Below are 16,825 nucleotides of genomic sequence, written 5' to 3' on the forward strand. Positions count from 1 at the left end.
ATTCTTTTTTTTTTTTTTTTTGCGGTACGCGGGCCTCTCACTGTTGTGGCCTCTCCCGTTGCGGAGCACAGGCTCCGGACGCGCAGGCTCAGCGGCCATGGCTCACGGGCCCAGCCGCTCCGCGGCATGTGGGATCTTCCCGGACCGGGGCACGAACCCGTGTCCCCTGCATCGGCAGGCGGACTCTCAACCACTGCGCCACCAGGGAAGCCCTGCATGAACTTTTTGAATGTTGATTTTTATATTTTTATCCAGGCATATTTTCTCATCAACATCTCCTAAACATTATTACATATATTAAAAACTAAATTGCTTATACTTAAAATGTTTGTAAGTAAAGCAAAATACCTATACTCGATAATATGCAATTTTAGTGTATTATGTAATTTTAGATTGATTTGTATACAAAGGATAACTATAGTACTAGGCATCATAAACTGTGATCCTCTAAATATGTGCTAGTACTGACTTCCTTAGAATAATTTTCTCCTGTTGCTATATTTATAAAATTAAGACCTTGGCTATTCCATATTGTGCACAGAGCCATAAAGTGAAAGAGTCCTTAGAGTTTGTCTCTTTAGACTTTTTGTTTTACCAGATAAGGAAATTAGCCAAATTAATTAACAATCTGCACCTGGAACCTCTCTCATTGTCAACTTAGAGTTGTTTATTCTGAACTGTACTATCTTTTTAGGTTGCTTCTATTGTAAGAAGCTTATTTTTTTTAGTAATTCTGTTTATAATATGCACATTACAATACAGGAAGTACAGTGCTCTTTTGTTTAATAATATACTTTTTAAACTGCATGCTTGAATGACAGAAATGTTATAATAATTAAATGAGTTGTAATAATTACTTATAATAAATCATTTTTTTCTTTTATTAATTTAGATGTAAACAGTGTTCTAGTTTGAGACCAATACAGAATCTGAATTCCCTGGTTGATAAAACATCGTGGATTCCTTCCTCTGTGGCAGAAGGTAAGCTAAGTTTCTGTGTCCTGTCATTGTAACTGTCTTTGTATAACGTGATCTCACTGAGAATATTTCAGTATTTGTGGATATTGTAAAACCAGAGCAAAGGCTGAACTAAAGTTTAATTGTCCTTAAGTATAACCATTCACAGTGGTCATAATAAAAGTATAAATGTTTAAAATAATTGAAAACTTACTTTCAAGCATCTGCCAATGTTTTTCAATTATTACATTTTAATAATTTAGTAATCATAAGTACAACTTGTGAATAATCTCTCCAGTTTATAGTATCTTGGGATTGAAAAGAGTTGTAGAGATAGCTATTACAACTTTTTACCCAATACAAGTCTTTAGCTGGAGCAACAAGAATCTTTTTATATCACGTTATTAACTGTGGTCATCCAGCCTTGGCTTAAAACTCTTCAGTGACTGGGGACTCATTACATTGCAAGGTAACGTATCTTACTTTTTAGGTGCAGTACTTAACAGTGAGGCAAAATCTGCTTACCTGTAATTTTAACATGGGCCACATTCTGTGTACTAGAATTAAAGTACATCTGTTCCCTCTTCTATAAAGTCAACAAACTGTACATTTGAAGATAATCTGTCAAGTTTTCATTGAGTCTTTATTTCTCCAAGCAGGTACCCTCACTTCCTTTGGTACTTTCCCACATTCCTTACTATTTTATTTCTCCTCTTCAGTAAACATTCCATTTTACTAATGTTCTTCTCAAAGTTTGGTCCTCAAAGCTAGAAATAGAGCTGCAGGTGTTGGCCAATTCAGAATATGAAGAAAACCTTTATTTACCTAAGACTGGATACTGCTCCTACTTGCCTGAAAATTTTATTCTGTAGATATTTATTTGTATACTTGGTTTTGTTTCCTTTCTCTTTTAATCCAGCTATATAATACTGCTAACTCATATTTTGTTTGTGGTCCAGTGAAATTCCAGGTTACTTTTGCATGAGCTTCTTACTGTGTGCTTCAGGCTTGGTCTCCTCATCCTGTACTAAATGTAGTTTTTTGTTTGCTTATATGGTCCCTCGGGGTAGGTTTTATGTTCATCCTTCTTGGTTTTAGCTCACAGTTTATGCCTGTCGAGAACTTCTGAATCTTAAAAATCAATTCCTCTGTATTAGCAATTTCTCTCATGTCTGTATGCCCTAATTTATTTGTTTTAGTTGCTCCCTTTATTACTGAATATGGATTCCACAAATGGAAGACAATATTCCATTATATAAGCATATTGAATGTCTTCCATTTCCAGACACAAAGTAAGATGTTCATTTTAACCTGTAAATTTTCCTGATTTAGCATCTCTTTAATTTCTTCCTTTTTCCTCATCTTACCAAATTATGAAATCTCAGATTCTCACATCATTCAACCAGACGATATCTCTTAAAAAATAATCGATCCCTATGCTTAAAATACAAAGGAGAGAGACATGTTAAAAAAATCCTAACTATCGAACTGTATGCTTTTCTGAATTGCCTTTCATGAATTGGTTTTTATGTTTTTTATCAAGATCAACTCATTTTAAAGATAATGCTGTATTGATATTTAATTTAAAAAAGATACTATTGCTCATGAGTCATTATCCCTATACAGGTGTAGTGTAATGTTCCAAAATTACCCTTCTAAAATTAGCTTAATATATTGGTATTAGAGAAGAGAAAGGGATAAGTTTTTTTAATCTCTTGAGTTATTTTAGTAAACAAGACTAACAGGTATCTAATATCATAAAACAATTTTTTCTTTACTTTGATTAAGGCATAGGAGATTCATATGGTTTCAACTTTTTTCCTTCATTAGTACTGGGTATTGTACCTCTCCAACATGTGTTTGTGATGACATTTACTCTTGACGATGGAACAGGAGTACTGGAAGCTTACCTCATGGATTCTGTAAGTAATAGAGGTAGTGAAGATACTTCTAATTAAAAAATAGTACTTTTTAAAATTTTAATATATTTATTCATGCATACTTTGTTACTGAGGAGATTTAAGGCAACTCTGAAAAATAAATAAAAGACAAGCACATAAATCTTAAATTGTCTATGTATTTATCTCTCTTTTGATTTGACACTGTAAATCTTAATATGTGAATAATGAAAAATTGAGGAAGTTCTATTCCAGGAGCCAAAGGCAGAGGTATGGCCACCCCCTCCGGCATTATCTATTAGCATTTCACTGGGCTTTTTAAGCCTCCACATTTCGTATTAGAGAGAATGAAATTACTCTGTTAGGGAGATAGTTATATGTGAAGCTAGGTAGCTGTCCACAAGACCACCTTCATTTCTGACAGTACCATGTTTGGAGGTTCCCAAGACCACCCTTACTTCTGGCACCAGTTGAAAGTTCAGAGGTCCCCAAGAGCACCCTTAGTTTTGATAATTCGCTAGAAGGACTCACAGAACTTATTGAAAGCTATTATGCTCACTGTTAACAATTTATTACAGCTAAAGGATATAGGTTAAAATCCTCAAGGGAAGAGGTGCATAGGGCAGAGTCCAGGAAAGTTTCTAACATGGAACTTCCGTTTGTTCTCTTCCCATGGAGTAGTGGACAGTGTTACTTTCCTGGAAATGGTATGTAACAGTACACATGAGGTATTGCCAACCAGGGAAGTGCAGCTGAGCCTTAGTGTCCAGAGTTTTTTTTGGAGCTTCATCATGTAGTCATGGTTGGCTGCCCATGTGACTGATCTCAATCTTCAGCCCCTCCAGTGGTCAAGTTAAAACCACATGCTCCAAACTCCCCACCCTAAATCACAATGTTAGAGTGACCCAGGGTCTCCAGGCAAAAAAGAATACTCCTATGAGGCATGACATTCCAAGGGCTTAGATTACCTCTCAGAAACCTAGGGCAAAGGCCAATGAGGTTAAATTTTTTACTACACACATTGGGAAAAATCTGGGTTAAGGTTGAGGACAGTTTTTCTCCTGCCTAAATAAATTATTTATCCATTTATTAAATAAGTATTTAATGAGCACTTACTGTATGCCAAGTGCTACTCTTTGTGATGGGGATATAGCAATGAGTGAAACAAGCAAACTCCTTTCCCTCCTGGAACTTATAAATAGGAGAGGAGAAAAAAAAATTAAATAAATATATACTATATATTAAACTCTTTTAAACTTAACACTTAGACATTGTAGGTGCTCAATACATATGCTCTCAAGAGAATAGTAAGCCTCACTGTATTCTAATCATTCTTATCATTAAGTCAGAGTGGTTTAACTTGATTTTATATATATGTATCATAGCTGTTTTTAGATTAAAGTAGTAAATCAGATTTTAGAGTTTAGACTAGCACTCTAGTTTATGAATTCTACGATATTGATATGGTGAAATAGTCGAGATTATTTTAATTAGATAATATTCAAATAATTTTGTATTGATTATAGCTTCTGACGAAGATAAAGATCATTTCCTTGTTTCTTCATATTTTTCTTAAGGAAAAATTTTTCCAGATTCCAGCATCAGAAGTCCTAATCAAAGATGGCCTTCAGCAAATTATGGATATGATCATGGATATGTTTTGTCCTCCAGGATTAAAAATTGGTAGGCAGTAATACTTAACAATCCATTCATTCTTTTCCTTGAAATAATACCTAGCATATGGCTAAGTGGACTTTTAGAGGTATAAAAACTTTGAAATCTGAATCCAAATAAATTACTAAGTGATTGTTTATACTGTATGATCTACTGATCTACCTACTGATGAAGATAGTGGCAGGGATAAAATAGGTATGAATCATAATTCCTGAAATGAAAAAAGTTTTTTAAAATAGTTTGAAATATTGATATAACAAGGGGGAGGCAATTTTGATCACAAGCACATTTGATATGATGCTTATGCATACAAACAGTTGAAATTAAACCAACAGGGATGAAATTTTGACAGGAAACATTTCCTATAACAAACTCATTTAGCCTGTTTAATTCATTGATAAATTGTCTATTCAATATTAACTAGTTTCAGATTTTACAAGTTTTTATTTTACTAAATATTTTTGTCAGCTTTAGTTGTTTTCTGTGTAACATTTGATTCATCAACCAGTCTTCAGGTCAAATTGTATTGATTACACCTACTGCCACTGATTTTTCCTTTTGTGGCCATTATTTCTCTTTGCATTGAAACTTGCAGATCTAAGTCATTTTAAGATAACTTGACTTCTAACAATTTTTCATCAGTAACAAATTTTACCACCTGCAGATCTAGCTGTTGTCAGTTTAACGTTTATAGGTTATTTTAAGTCAGGTTTTATTTTTCCCTGGTCAGTCTTTGCATTTTATAACAATTCCAAAAAGATAGTTTTTGTACATCCATAACTAAGTCTAACTTACATACTTTTATATGATGTCAGCTTTTATTTTTGTTGGCTGCTTGGATTCTTTTGGATAAATTTCTGCAAATAAAACTGCCATATCGGGGCTTCCCTGGTGGCGCAGTGGTTGAGAGTCCGCCTGCCGATGCAGGGAACACGAGTTCGTGCCCTGGTCCGGGAGGATCCCACATGCTGCGGAGCGGCTGGGCCCGTGAGCCATGGCCGCTGAGCCTGTGTGTCCGGAGCCTGTGCTCCGCAGCGGGAGAGGCCACAACAGTGAGAGGCCCGCGTACCGCAAAAAAAACACAAAAAACTGCCATATGAAAAAGCATAGACCTGATAGGCTTTTGCTACATACGGCCAGATTGCTTTTCAAGAGCATTTTACCTGTTTATGGTTCTACCAGCAGTGTAGGAGAGTGCCTGTCTTGCTTGACCCTTGCCAATAGTGAGGACTATATTAAATGTCTTTCAAATTCAAACTTCAAGAAATGTTAACAGACTGTTCGAGAAGTTATAAACAGATTTACTGTGGTCATGACCAAAGCTTGGCTGCCAACATTGCCTGGACACAACACCTGGTACCTGACGGGAATTTCAACTAGACAGATATAAGGGCGACCTGGTTTCTTTGCAGTCAACCAAGAAAAACAAAACGGGCAGATCAGTAAGTGATAAGCAGAAAAAAAAGAATAAATGTTGGGAATGACGTAGATTACTACCTTTGCTATCAAATATTTTGAAAACCCCACATTTAATGACTTTTTCCTGTTGTTGGGGAAAAATTCAAATTAGTCAGAATTGCTACAAAACCATAACATGAATCCAGTGTGTATTTGGAAGAGCAGATAATGGTAAATGTGGTGAGTGTATTTATTTACTTTTCAAGCTAAATTAAATATGTTGATTTTACTAGCTAAGCATTATGCTTAGATACATATTTCAGAGTTATCTGTTTAGTTTTGATGGTTAAATAGCATTTCTTTTTTTGATTTGTAGATGCATATCCATGGTTGGAATGCTTCATCAAGTCATATAATGTCACAAGTGGAGCGGAGCAGCAAATTTGCTATCAGATTTTTGACACCACAGTTGCAGAAGATCTTATCTAATTTTGACATTCAACTTACCATAGGTAACATGCTATAATTTTGGAAGACATTACTATTTTCTATGCGATTGCTATAAAAGACATAAGAGATTTTAGCTCTGTAGTTTTCCATTTTAACCAGTATTTAAAAATTTTTTGACAGATAGGCATTGTGTTATCTTAATGCCCTCTTATAAGTTAAAAATGTTCCTGTTGCTCAAAATATTCAGTATGATGGCTGTGAGGGATATAAAAGAGAGACATCGAATAAATAAGGACTGTGTTTTCATTTACTCTTTACTCTCCTCCTTTCGGAGAAGCTATTTTGTTACCCTACCCTAGAAGTCACTCTCCCTATTGGTTTTTCCATGTATCAGCCACTGATTTCTCTGCCATCTATCATGCCTGGTTGAGCTGCTTTTTCTGCCCTGATTTTTATATCAGCAATTTGGGTGATTTTAGCATGTATATGGGATTAGGAAATGTCCTTACCTTAAATCTTCCACTCTTACTGAGCACAAGGATTTGATCTGTTTTGTTTTCATGCAAAGGGATCTGCTTGAACAAGTACTCTTGAAGAAGTGCTTGTCTGAGTGAGCTACAGTGTGCTTGAAAAGAGTGATTTGCTTTAAGTGGGAGTAGCAGAATTGCTTTCTTTGGGTGCTGACTTTGACCAATTGAGGATAAATCCATTTTTTCAGACCTGAATTATGTGCTTTGATTGCTTGTTTCTCTACATGATATTAGAAGTTATTCCATTCCTCCTCAACCTAATCAAGTGGTCAGATCTGCAATGTTAGTGACTTAGGTATGTTACCCTTTTTGTTAGGGTCTTATGTAAAATATACTTAAATTTCAGGTTGAACATTGAATGAGAAATTAACTCAGTATGATAGTCTGCTTTTTACCTGATGATATTTGTCAAATTTAAAATCATGAATATTCAGTTTTATACAAATGCTTCTGTATATTTATATATATGTAAAGATTTATGTATGTTATTTCCTGAAGACTGAGAGATACAGATCTGCCTAGTTCAATATTAGTGAAGAATAAATAAATGTACACATTTCAACTGTTTCGTTTATTTGCCCTATGTTGAGCTGAGGCATGATTTGAGGTGAAGAATCAAAGCAAGTGTGTCAATATAGCAGATATTTAGGACTGTCTACACACCAGGTACAATACTAAGTAAGCCCTTAACATGTATTTTAGTTTCAAAACAACCCATCATCCTGATAAGAAAACTAAGGTTTCACTGATAAGCTGACTTGACCAAATGCATACAATTATTAAACGCCAGTCAGCACTTGAATTCAGGTAGTCTCTGCTCAGGGGCTGCACTGTTAGCCACTTCAGGCCTCTGGAGCAAAAGCTGGTACGGGATTTTCTGCAAGTGAATTCTCCCTTAAATATCTGAAGTAATATCACAGATAGAACCAAAAGGCTTTTCACACCTTACTGGCCAAAAGGATTGAATATCTGATTTTCTCTGCTCACAATAATTCTAAATTCGAATTCCTGAGTATATTAGCACATCTCCAGACCTAACTACCCATCTGCCCCATCGCTGAATTATCAGCTTGTTCAAGACAATGAAAGAGACCAATGCTGCTGTTTTGGAGATGTACACTCTTGGTTCAAAACATATTCAAGGAAAAACTTTTAAGAAATGTTTTAAGAAAATTTTGGTATTGGTGGTATGCTAGGGACACAAAAGTGAGAGAGGCATTTTCACTTCCTTCGGGAAGCACCCAGTCTAGGAGAGTAAGGGTCAGAGGTGCAGGGAGTGCCACACGTGTCAGCCTGTGCTGTCTGCCAGTTAATAAAGTAAAACTATGAATTTTCACGATTTCTCTTTACCTTTTGTTTTGGTTAGTAAACCCCTACATTTTTGTTTTTAACTTTTCAGTTTTGAACAAGAAGCGTTTGTCAGCCCCTAGTGTTTATCCAGTGGTGATGTATGTGCCTTACCCTAATCGGGAACCCAAGTGTAAGGGGAGTTCCATTTCTGTAGCAACAACTAGATGATAGTCCATCCTGCCCAATTTTGAGCCCTGTCCCCTTTGTAGTCTGTGAATATTGGTAGAATCTTCCTGTCAGATTTTAAATTACACAAATTTAAGAATGTAGTATGCATACAGCTTCTTCCTCAGTCTCCAGTCTCCACAGCATCCATTGTTTCAGACACTACTGGATTCTCTTGAGGCCCCCATGCTGTTCTGTATGAGGAAGAGAGCGCATGTCTTAGAAAATCTGAGGCAGCCGATTCCTCTTTATCTAGATGTGATAATGAAAAGTGCTCACAGGCTCTTTCTGTGGCCACCTCATACTGCTTTATTTGAGGGAACTACACCTGCCGAGAAGGAGTGCATCATTCCCCATTTCGTTTTACCCTGGTCATGTTGCACATTGGGTGTTGTTTCTAAATAAATAGAGAAAGGCCAGTGTTGATGGAACAGAAGGAGCTGAATACATCTTTGACTACCTGGGAAAGCAGTCTCCACACAATACTGGCTGCCCGGTTTTCAAATCTGTAGATCCTGTACCCAAGCTACTTGCACACACAGGAATGGGCCAAAATCTTTCTCCTGCCTGTTCCCCAGCTGACTGTTCTTTTGTTTCTGAAGTCAAAGCATGCATTTGTCACTAATTGTGACTCTCAATCCAGCCAATCTCTTCTATACTCTGTGGAAGCTTTCATTGGTATCTGGGGAAAATGCTACATTCTTCTGATTATTTTCAGTATTTTGAATTTTGACCATGCATTTCATCAAGTTTTGTTTTCATCTAGAATTTTTTTTTAATGAAAGTGATATGTACTTGTAAGAATTTGAAACAGCATAAAGTATATAAGGTTGAACTAATTCGTGCTTTAACTAGTACCCCAGAGGAAACCACTTTTAACAATTTGGTGTATAATTTTCCAGACTGTTTTCCTGGAGAACATGTAAGTATGTGTATATATACATTTTTTTAAATAGCATTATGCTATGAATATATTTTGCAACTTGCCTCTGTCACTTCATAGAGTGGATTTTGTTTTTTTATGTCAGTACACATAGAGAAACTTGTTTGTAATCATTCAGCATAAGTCACTTTTTAGTGGGGAATTCTCCTATCATTTCATTTTCTATTTTTGTAGTGGTTTGGGGTCTAAGTGTTCTTCTTATGCCAATTTTGGAATTTTATATTTTTATAGAACGTATTCTGTTGTTGACTTTATTACCTTATAGTTATTCATAATATTATTTTTATTACCCAGTTTGTATTTTATCTGGTGTATTTTCCCTTTAAATAAATCTGGAGCCCCTGGGACCTGGTTTCACTATATCTCCTGGAGTTTTTCAAGTGATCGGAATTTTGAAAGTCTGTCCAGACTTCCTAATACAGGTTAGGACGCTGCCATGACGTAACTGTCTTGAAATATTCTTTTATGCTTTAAAGAACTCATTGTGAAAAGAATTATGTTAATATAAAAAAGGAAAACGCCTCCTGTAGTGCTTTTCATTAGGAAATTCAGGTTCTATGAACGATACGATGAGTCACACTCAAGTTCTAGAACATCATTTTAGGTGAAATAAAAAAACTTCTTCCTCTGCTGGTCCCTCAGTGTCTCCGGATAGTGGCAAAGCCTCCCACCCACTCTAGAAAGAGGGGAACTAGACAGCTTGTAAAATCTGGGCAGAGCGATCTTTCTTCTCTTCCCTCGGGTACTTGGAAATAGTATCGGAACTCACCAGCGTGCTCAGGTATGTGAGATCATATCTTTTGGCAGTCAGGAAATGAATCAGTAGCCCTGTGTATTATTTTTCCCTGCAGTGTTGTGATTTAAGCTGTTAGAAAGTTTGAGATCACTTAGGCTTTCAAAGCGATGATCATTTTACATGGAGATTAATGGCCCTTCCATTCAGGGCTGCATTTGACGGGTAGAGAACTATTAGGCATCAATTACAATGATAAGGGTAATGCATCAGTGTCCTGATGCTCCCTCAGATGTGCTGATTGGTGCAACGTGGATAGTTCAGAGACGCCTCTGCTATTTTTAGACCATAACAACATCCTGATGAATGTCTGTTTTTTTCCCCTTGAAATCTAGGCCACAAAGTCACATTTGTATTTATGTGCATGTGTGTGTGTGCGCGCGTTTGTTCTCTGCTTTGAGTTCACTTTGCAGGGCACTATGTTGGAATTTACCTGACAACCTCGTCCACAACTGCCAAAGAAAGACATTTGCAACTTGTGTGAAAGTTTCTTTTATTTCATCTATTCACAATACTTTGAAGATGTGGAGCATGTGTTTATTGAAGCCTTATCTCTATTAATAAAATATTCCATCAAATATTGTTGCAGTTTCTAAACAGGTACCTTTTCATATACAACCCTGAAGCCCTGGTATATACCTTTATTATTTTTTTTCCTGTACCTTCAGAATGATTTTTCCCTTCTGTGAAATATGAACTCCCAGATAAAAGCCGATTTGTCTTTACATATAACTCCATTCCTCAGCAGATTTTTGTCCTCCCTTAGAGGGCAAAGTCCTTCTAGATTTTCTCTTGCCAAGTTTAGCTACCTCATAAATGATTTTCTGTCCCAAGCTGCCGTTAGAGTTCATAGGAAAGGTAACATTTAAAAATCACAATTGTTGGAGTCAGATGAAAATATTGCTTGTGATAGATAGGCATGGTTGTGGTTTTATGGGGTTGGATAGGAAGTCCTATGTGCTTATTCCCCATTAGATGGGGTTCTCGAATGATAAACTTGCCCTTAAATTTTGGAATCATTAACAAATATTTCTGCACAATGATCAAAGCTTAAATGGAGGTTAAGATAAAGAATACAGAGTACAGAATAGGCACTTAAAAGTCAGCTCATACATTCATTTATAATTCATACTGTGTCTATCCAGAAAGAGTTGGATGTGGTTTATAATAAAAGACGGACATGGGACACAACCTTTAGAATTAGGGCAAGAAGACAGGAGCTAAATAAAGAGAAGAGCAATTCCTAACCTATGGGCTACTACAGGTTTTGAACAATACTTCTACATGAAGATGCAACAGGTTACATAGTTCTTATTAAATAACAAGAATGATGTTATTAGATACAAACCTTTTATTAGTCTCAATTTTAAGACAAGGTGGATTTTTAAAAATGTGAAACAACAAGTTTTGAATTAATAGTACTTGAAACTTGATCCAAAATGGTGAGAGAGGTAAGCTCTGCAAATGGAAGAAATAAAGCAGGGAATTTCCCATTGGCTATCCACCTTTTGGCTTTTATATGAGACACTTTTTTTGGTTTGTTTTGTTATTAGTGATTAAAGTGTTTCAAATACCTATGCATATTCAAGAATTATTAGAAGCATTAATGAATTACCACAGGAGAAAAAAAATTCCCTTCAGATGCAAATATCACTGAGAAAATGAGCTCTTTTTACCTTTTTCTTTTCTAGTTGCAGGTAATGAAATAAAAGAGATGTCTTGTATTCAATGTTTCATGTCAGGAAGAATATGGGTTTTAATGAATCTCAGTCCTTAGGAAGATAATATGCTCCAGTATTTCACCTTCAGTGGTCCAGGGAAGGTATTGCTTTAGTCATAAGTAAAACAAGCTTCACACTGGTGCCCAACTGGGAATTTGCTGGGAGAGTATTTTATCTACACCAGATTTACTAAGCACTAACTGCCCAAACATGAGATCTACTCATCTTGATTCCTCTCTTTCATTAACAGCCCACAGCCAATCCACTTGAAAAATCATCATAGATCGCTCTTTAAAGTTCATCCAGAATCTGACTACTACTTAGCACCTCCTCTGCTACCATGCTGGCCATGCAACCATCTTCTGCCTTGACTACAGCCATATCTCCCCAACTGGCCTTTCTGCTTCCACAATTTCTGCACATGGAATATTCTGCATACAGCAGCCGGACTGATTGATTGAAACGTAAGGCCAATACCATCATTTCCCAGTGCTCTCTAATGTCACCCAGTGAGCTTACCATGGCCTTCACCGCCCAACGCGAGCCACTTCCTTACTACCTCTCTGACATCTTTTACTATTACATTTTTCTTCCCACGCCTCTCCACTGGTCCCCTTGTTTGTGTACCAGGCAGTCTCTCCCTTCATGGACTTTGTAACTTGATGTTGTTACTTTAGTCTGGACATTGTTGAACTCTTCCAGGTTCCTTGTTTCCCACCTCCCCCCACCCCGCCCCCCGATCCTCTGTAACATATAAGGTTAGGCCTTCCTAACCTTATGGGAAGGCCTCCTCTGATCATGTAAAGACCACTCTACCCCATCATGCTTCATTCCCCACCCCTGACTTAATTTTCTCTATTGCACTTATCCATCTGACATCGTTTTACTATTTCATACTGTTTCGCTTTCCTAAAGAAAAATGAGCTCCTTAGAAACAGGGAGTTTTATTTGTTCACTGCTATTTACCCAGTGCCTAGAAGTTCCTGGCATATAATAGTTGCTTAGTAATATTCCTAGAACCAACAAAATATTTGAGACTCAAAATCTGACAATACTAGAATTTATTAGCACCTAAAGTGATACTAGCATTTAAAGGGATTTCTGGCACGCAGAAATTTGCATTTAAAAATAAAACCTAGGGACCTTCAAGATGGCAGAGGAGTAAGATGTGGAGATCAACTTCCTCCCCATAAATACATCAAAAATACATCTACATGTGGAACAACTGCTACAGAACACCTACTGAACGCTGGCAGAAGACCTCAGACCTCCCAAAAGGTAAGAAACTCCCCACGTACCTGGGTAGGGCAAAAGAAAAAAAGAAAAAACAGAGACAAAAGAATAGGGACGGGACCTGTACCAGTGAGAGGGACCTGTGAAGGAGGAAATGTTTCCACACACTAGGAAGCCCCTTCGTGGGCGGAGACTGCAGGGGGCGGAGCGGGGAAGCTTCACAGCCACGTAGGAGAGTGCAGCAGCAGGGGTGCGGGGGGCAAAGTGAAGAGATTCCCGCACAGAGGATCGGTGCCAACTGGCACTCACCAGCCCGAGAGGCTTGTCTGCTCCCCCGCCGGGGTGGGCGGGGATGGGAGCTGAGGCTCGGGCTTCGGTCGGAGCGCAGGGAGAGGACTGGTGTTGGCAGCGTGAACACAGCCTGCAGGGGGTTAGTGCGCCACGGCTAGCCAGGAGGGAGTCCGGGAAAAGTCTGGACTTGCCCAAGAGGCAAGAGACCATTGTTTTGGGTGCACAAGGAGAGTGAATTCCTTCCCTGTGTGGCCACAGAAGGCAGAGCACCAACTAAATGAGCTCCAGAGACGGCGTGAGCCACGGCTACCAGTGCGGACCCCAGAGACGGGCATGAGACACTAAGGCTGCTGCTGCTGCCACCAAGAAGCCTGTGTGCGAGCACAGGTCACTATCCACACACCCCTTCCGGGGAGCCTGTGCGGCCCGCCACTGCCAGGGTCCCGGGATCCAGGGACAACTTCCCCGGGAGAACGCATGGCGCACCTCAGGCTGGTGCAACGTCACGCCAGCCTCTGCCGCCGCAGACTTGCCCCGCATCCATACCCCTCCCTCTTTTACGGCCTGAGTGAGCCAGAGCCCCCGAATCACCTGCTCCTTTAACCCCGTCCTGTCTGAGAGAAGAACAGACGCCCTCCAGTGACCTACACGCAGAGGCGGGGCCAAATCCAAAGCTGAGCCCCGGGAGCTGTGAGAACAAGGAAGAGAAAGGGAAATCTCTCCCAGCAGCCTCAGGAGCAGCGGATTAAAGCTCCACAATCAGCTTGATGTATCCTGCATCTGTGGAATACCTGAATAGACAACGAATCATCCCAAATTGAGGAGGGGGACTTTGGGAGCAACTGCAGACTTGGGGTTTGCTTTCTGCATCTAATTTGTTTCTGGTTTTATGTGTATCTTAGTTTAATATTTAGTGCTTATTATCATTGGTGGATTTGTTTATTGGTTTGGTTGCTCTCTTCCTTTTTTTTTTAATGTATATGTAAATATATATTTTCTCCTTTTTGTGAGTGTGTATGTGTTTGCTTCTTTGTGTGATTTTGTCTGTATAGGTTTGCTTTTACCATTTGTCCTAGGGTTCTGTCTGTTTGTTTTTTTTGTTTTTGTTTTTTTTTCTTCCTTTTCTTCTGAGCTGTGTGGCTGGCAGGGTCTGGGTGCTCCAGCCGGCTGTCAGGCCTGAGCATCCAAGCGGGGAGGGCCGAGTCCAGGACACTGGACCACCAGAGACCTCCCCGCCCCACGTAACATCAATTGGCGACAGCTCTCCCAGAGATCTCCATCTCAACACTAAGACCCAGCTCCACCCAACAGCCAGCAAGCTCCAGTGCTGGCTGCCACATGCCAAACAACTAGCAAGACAGGAACACAACCTCACCCATTTGCAGAGACGCTACCTAAAATCATACTAAGTTCACAGACACCCCAAAACACCACCGGCTGCGGCCCTGCCCACGGAAAGGACAAGATCCAGCCCCACCCACCAGAACACAAGCACTAGTTCCCCCAACCAGGAAGCCTACACAACCCACTGAACCAACCTTACCCACTGGGGGCAGACACCAAAAATAATGGGAACTATGAACCTGCAGCCTTCAAAAAAGAGACCCCAAACACAGTAAGTTAAACAAAATGAGAAAACAGAGAAATATGCAGCAGATAAAGGAGCAAGGTGAAAACCCACCAGACCAAACAAATGAAGAGGAAATAGGCAGTCTACCTGAAAAAGAATTCAGAGCAATGATAGTAAAGATGATCCAAAATCTTGGAAATAGAATGGAGAAAATACAAGAAACGTTTAACAAGAACCTAGAAGAACTAAAGAGTAAACAAACAATGATGAACAACACAATAAATGAAATTGAAAATTCTCTAGAAGGAATCAATAGCAGAATAACAGAGGCAGAAGAACCGACAAGTGACCTGGAAGATAAAATAGTGGAAGTGACTGCCGCAGAGCAGAATAAAGTAAGAAGAATGAAAAGAATTGAGGACAGTCTCAAAGACCTCTGGAACAACGTTAAATGCACCAACATTCGAATTATAGGGGACCCAGAAGGAGAAGAGAAAAAGAAAGGGACTGAGAAAATATTTGAAGAGATGTTAAAATAAATGAAGAAATTAAAACCTAGGTAACTTTGATGCAGATTGAACAAAGATTCTATGGGTCTGAAGCTCAGTAATTTGCATTTTTAGCAGTCTCCCCAGGTGATACGTTTCAGGTAAAAGATTCAGAACCATTATTTTAGAAATTATTTAGAGTGTGAAGTCTGTATCTGCTTGCTTCATTTAATTTAACTGCCTGGTCTTGAAAGCATTTGATTTGAAGCACCTTGAACTAGAATCTGAGCCAGTCTGTGGTTCTTGGCCTTGGCTTCGTATTATAATCACCTGGGAGGGAGCTTTAGCAGCACTGGATCCTTGGGCTCTTGCTCTGGACTGCATGGATTCAACCCCTGTCTACACCCCAAAACTAGTTGTTTGACCTTAGGCAAATTGGTTAGCCTCACATGAAAACTGGGAATAGTAATAGTGCCCACTTCAGAAAATCATGGGGAAGTGGAAGGGTGGGGCAGAGTGGATTAAATGAAATAATATATGTAAAACATTCAGAATTTGGCACATAGGAAATCCTCATAAAGGATTAGATATGATTACTAAGCTTTGGTGACAAAAACCAGTCTTTATTGCTATTCTCTTAGAAACAAGACTTGAAATTTATTTATCCTTCTATTTTGGATTCCTTAACATCCAAGCAAGCTCTGCTGCTGTGGTGCCAAGGGAAACAGCTACACACTTGGGGTCACTCCAGACCCAGTCTAGTGAAGCTATTACAAAAACGGGAATGGAATGGAGTGAATATCATTGGACCAATTGACCAAAGATTCCTCTCCTAAGAGGATTATCTTGGATAGTTTTATTATTTCATCTCATTTTCTCAATATCTCATTTTTATTGTGAAAAATACGAGAAACAAAGAAACGTAAGATAAACAACAGTCATTATGGGTCTGTAGGGCTGACTTTTATTTTTAAGTAGAGGGATAGCTTGAATAAGTGACAAGAGGAGGAATCTGAACGTCCAAGTGTGCAATCACTGAGAAAGTTGAAAATATTTTTTTCTGATTAAAATCCACAACTCTGAAACAATGGTGGAAAAGGAAGACACAATTGTATGTAAATTTTATGGAGAATTATTTTGCATTGTAGTTATTTTATAGAAGTCTCTTCAGTTTCTGCATTTGAGTCACTTAAAACTAAAATACAAATAAAGCTACGGATTTCCCAATGCTTATATCATTCAGAAGTAGTTATATTTAATAAGTTATTCACTAGCCATTAGTTGTTCAGAGAGTCATCAAGGAAATTTTTTCTTAATATTGGATAGCATCTAATTTTGGAATGGGCTTATACGACTCCACATAC

The 16,825-nt window shown here is 38.4% G+C and overlaps 1 protein-coding gene across 2 annotated transcripts in view; it reads left to right on the forward strand.

The window, feature by feature from the left end:
- Positions 1 to 9,710, forward strand: part of POT1 (protection of telomeres 1) — an 81,598-nt gene extending 71,888 nt beyond the window's left edge. For both annotated transcript variants that reach the window (XM_027102052.1, XM_027102053.1), the window contains 4 exons: positions 893 to 981; positions 2,788 to 2,879; positions 4,433 to 4,538; positions 6,304 to 9,710. In XM_027102052.1, coding sequence (XP_026957853.1) covers positions 893 to 981; positions 2,788 to 2,879; positions 4,433 to 4,538; positions 6,304 to 6,416 — 400 coding nt within the window. In that variant the 3' untranslated portion in view covers positions 6,417 to 9,710. The remainder of the gene's footprint in view (positions 1 to 892; positions 982 to 2,787; positions 2,880 to 4,432; positions 4,539 to 6,303) is intronic.
- The last annotated feature ends 7,115 nt before the right edge of the window (positions 9,711 to 16,825 follow it).

The sequence above is a fragment of the Aethalodelphis obliquidens genome, unplaced genomic scaffold, assembly GCF_003676395.1.
Source record: "Aethalodelphis obliquidens isolate GAN/ISIS:26980383/991018 unplaced genomic scaffold, ASM367639v1 scaffold5, whole genome shotgun sequence".
Taxonomy (NCBI): Eukaryota; Metazoa; Chordata; class Mammalia; order Artiodactyla; family Delphinidae; genus Aethalodelphis; species Aethalodelphis obliquidens.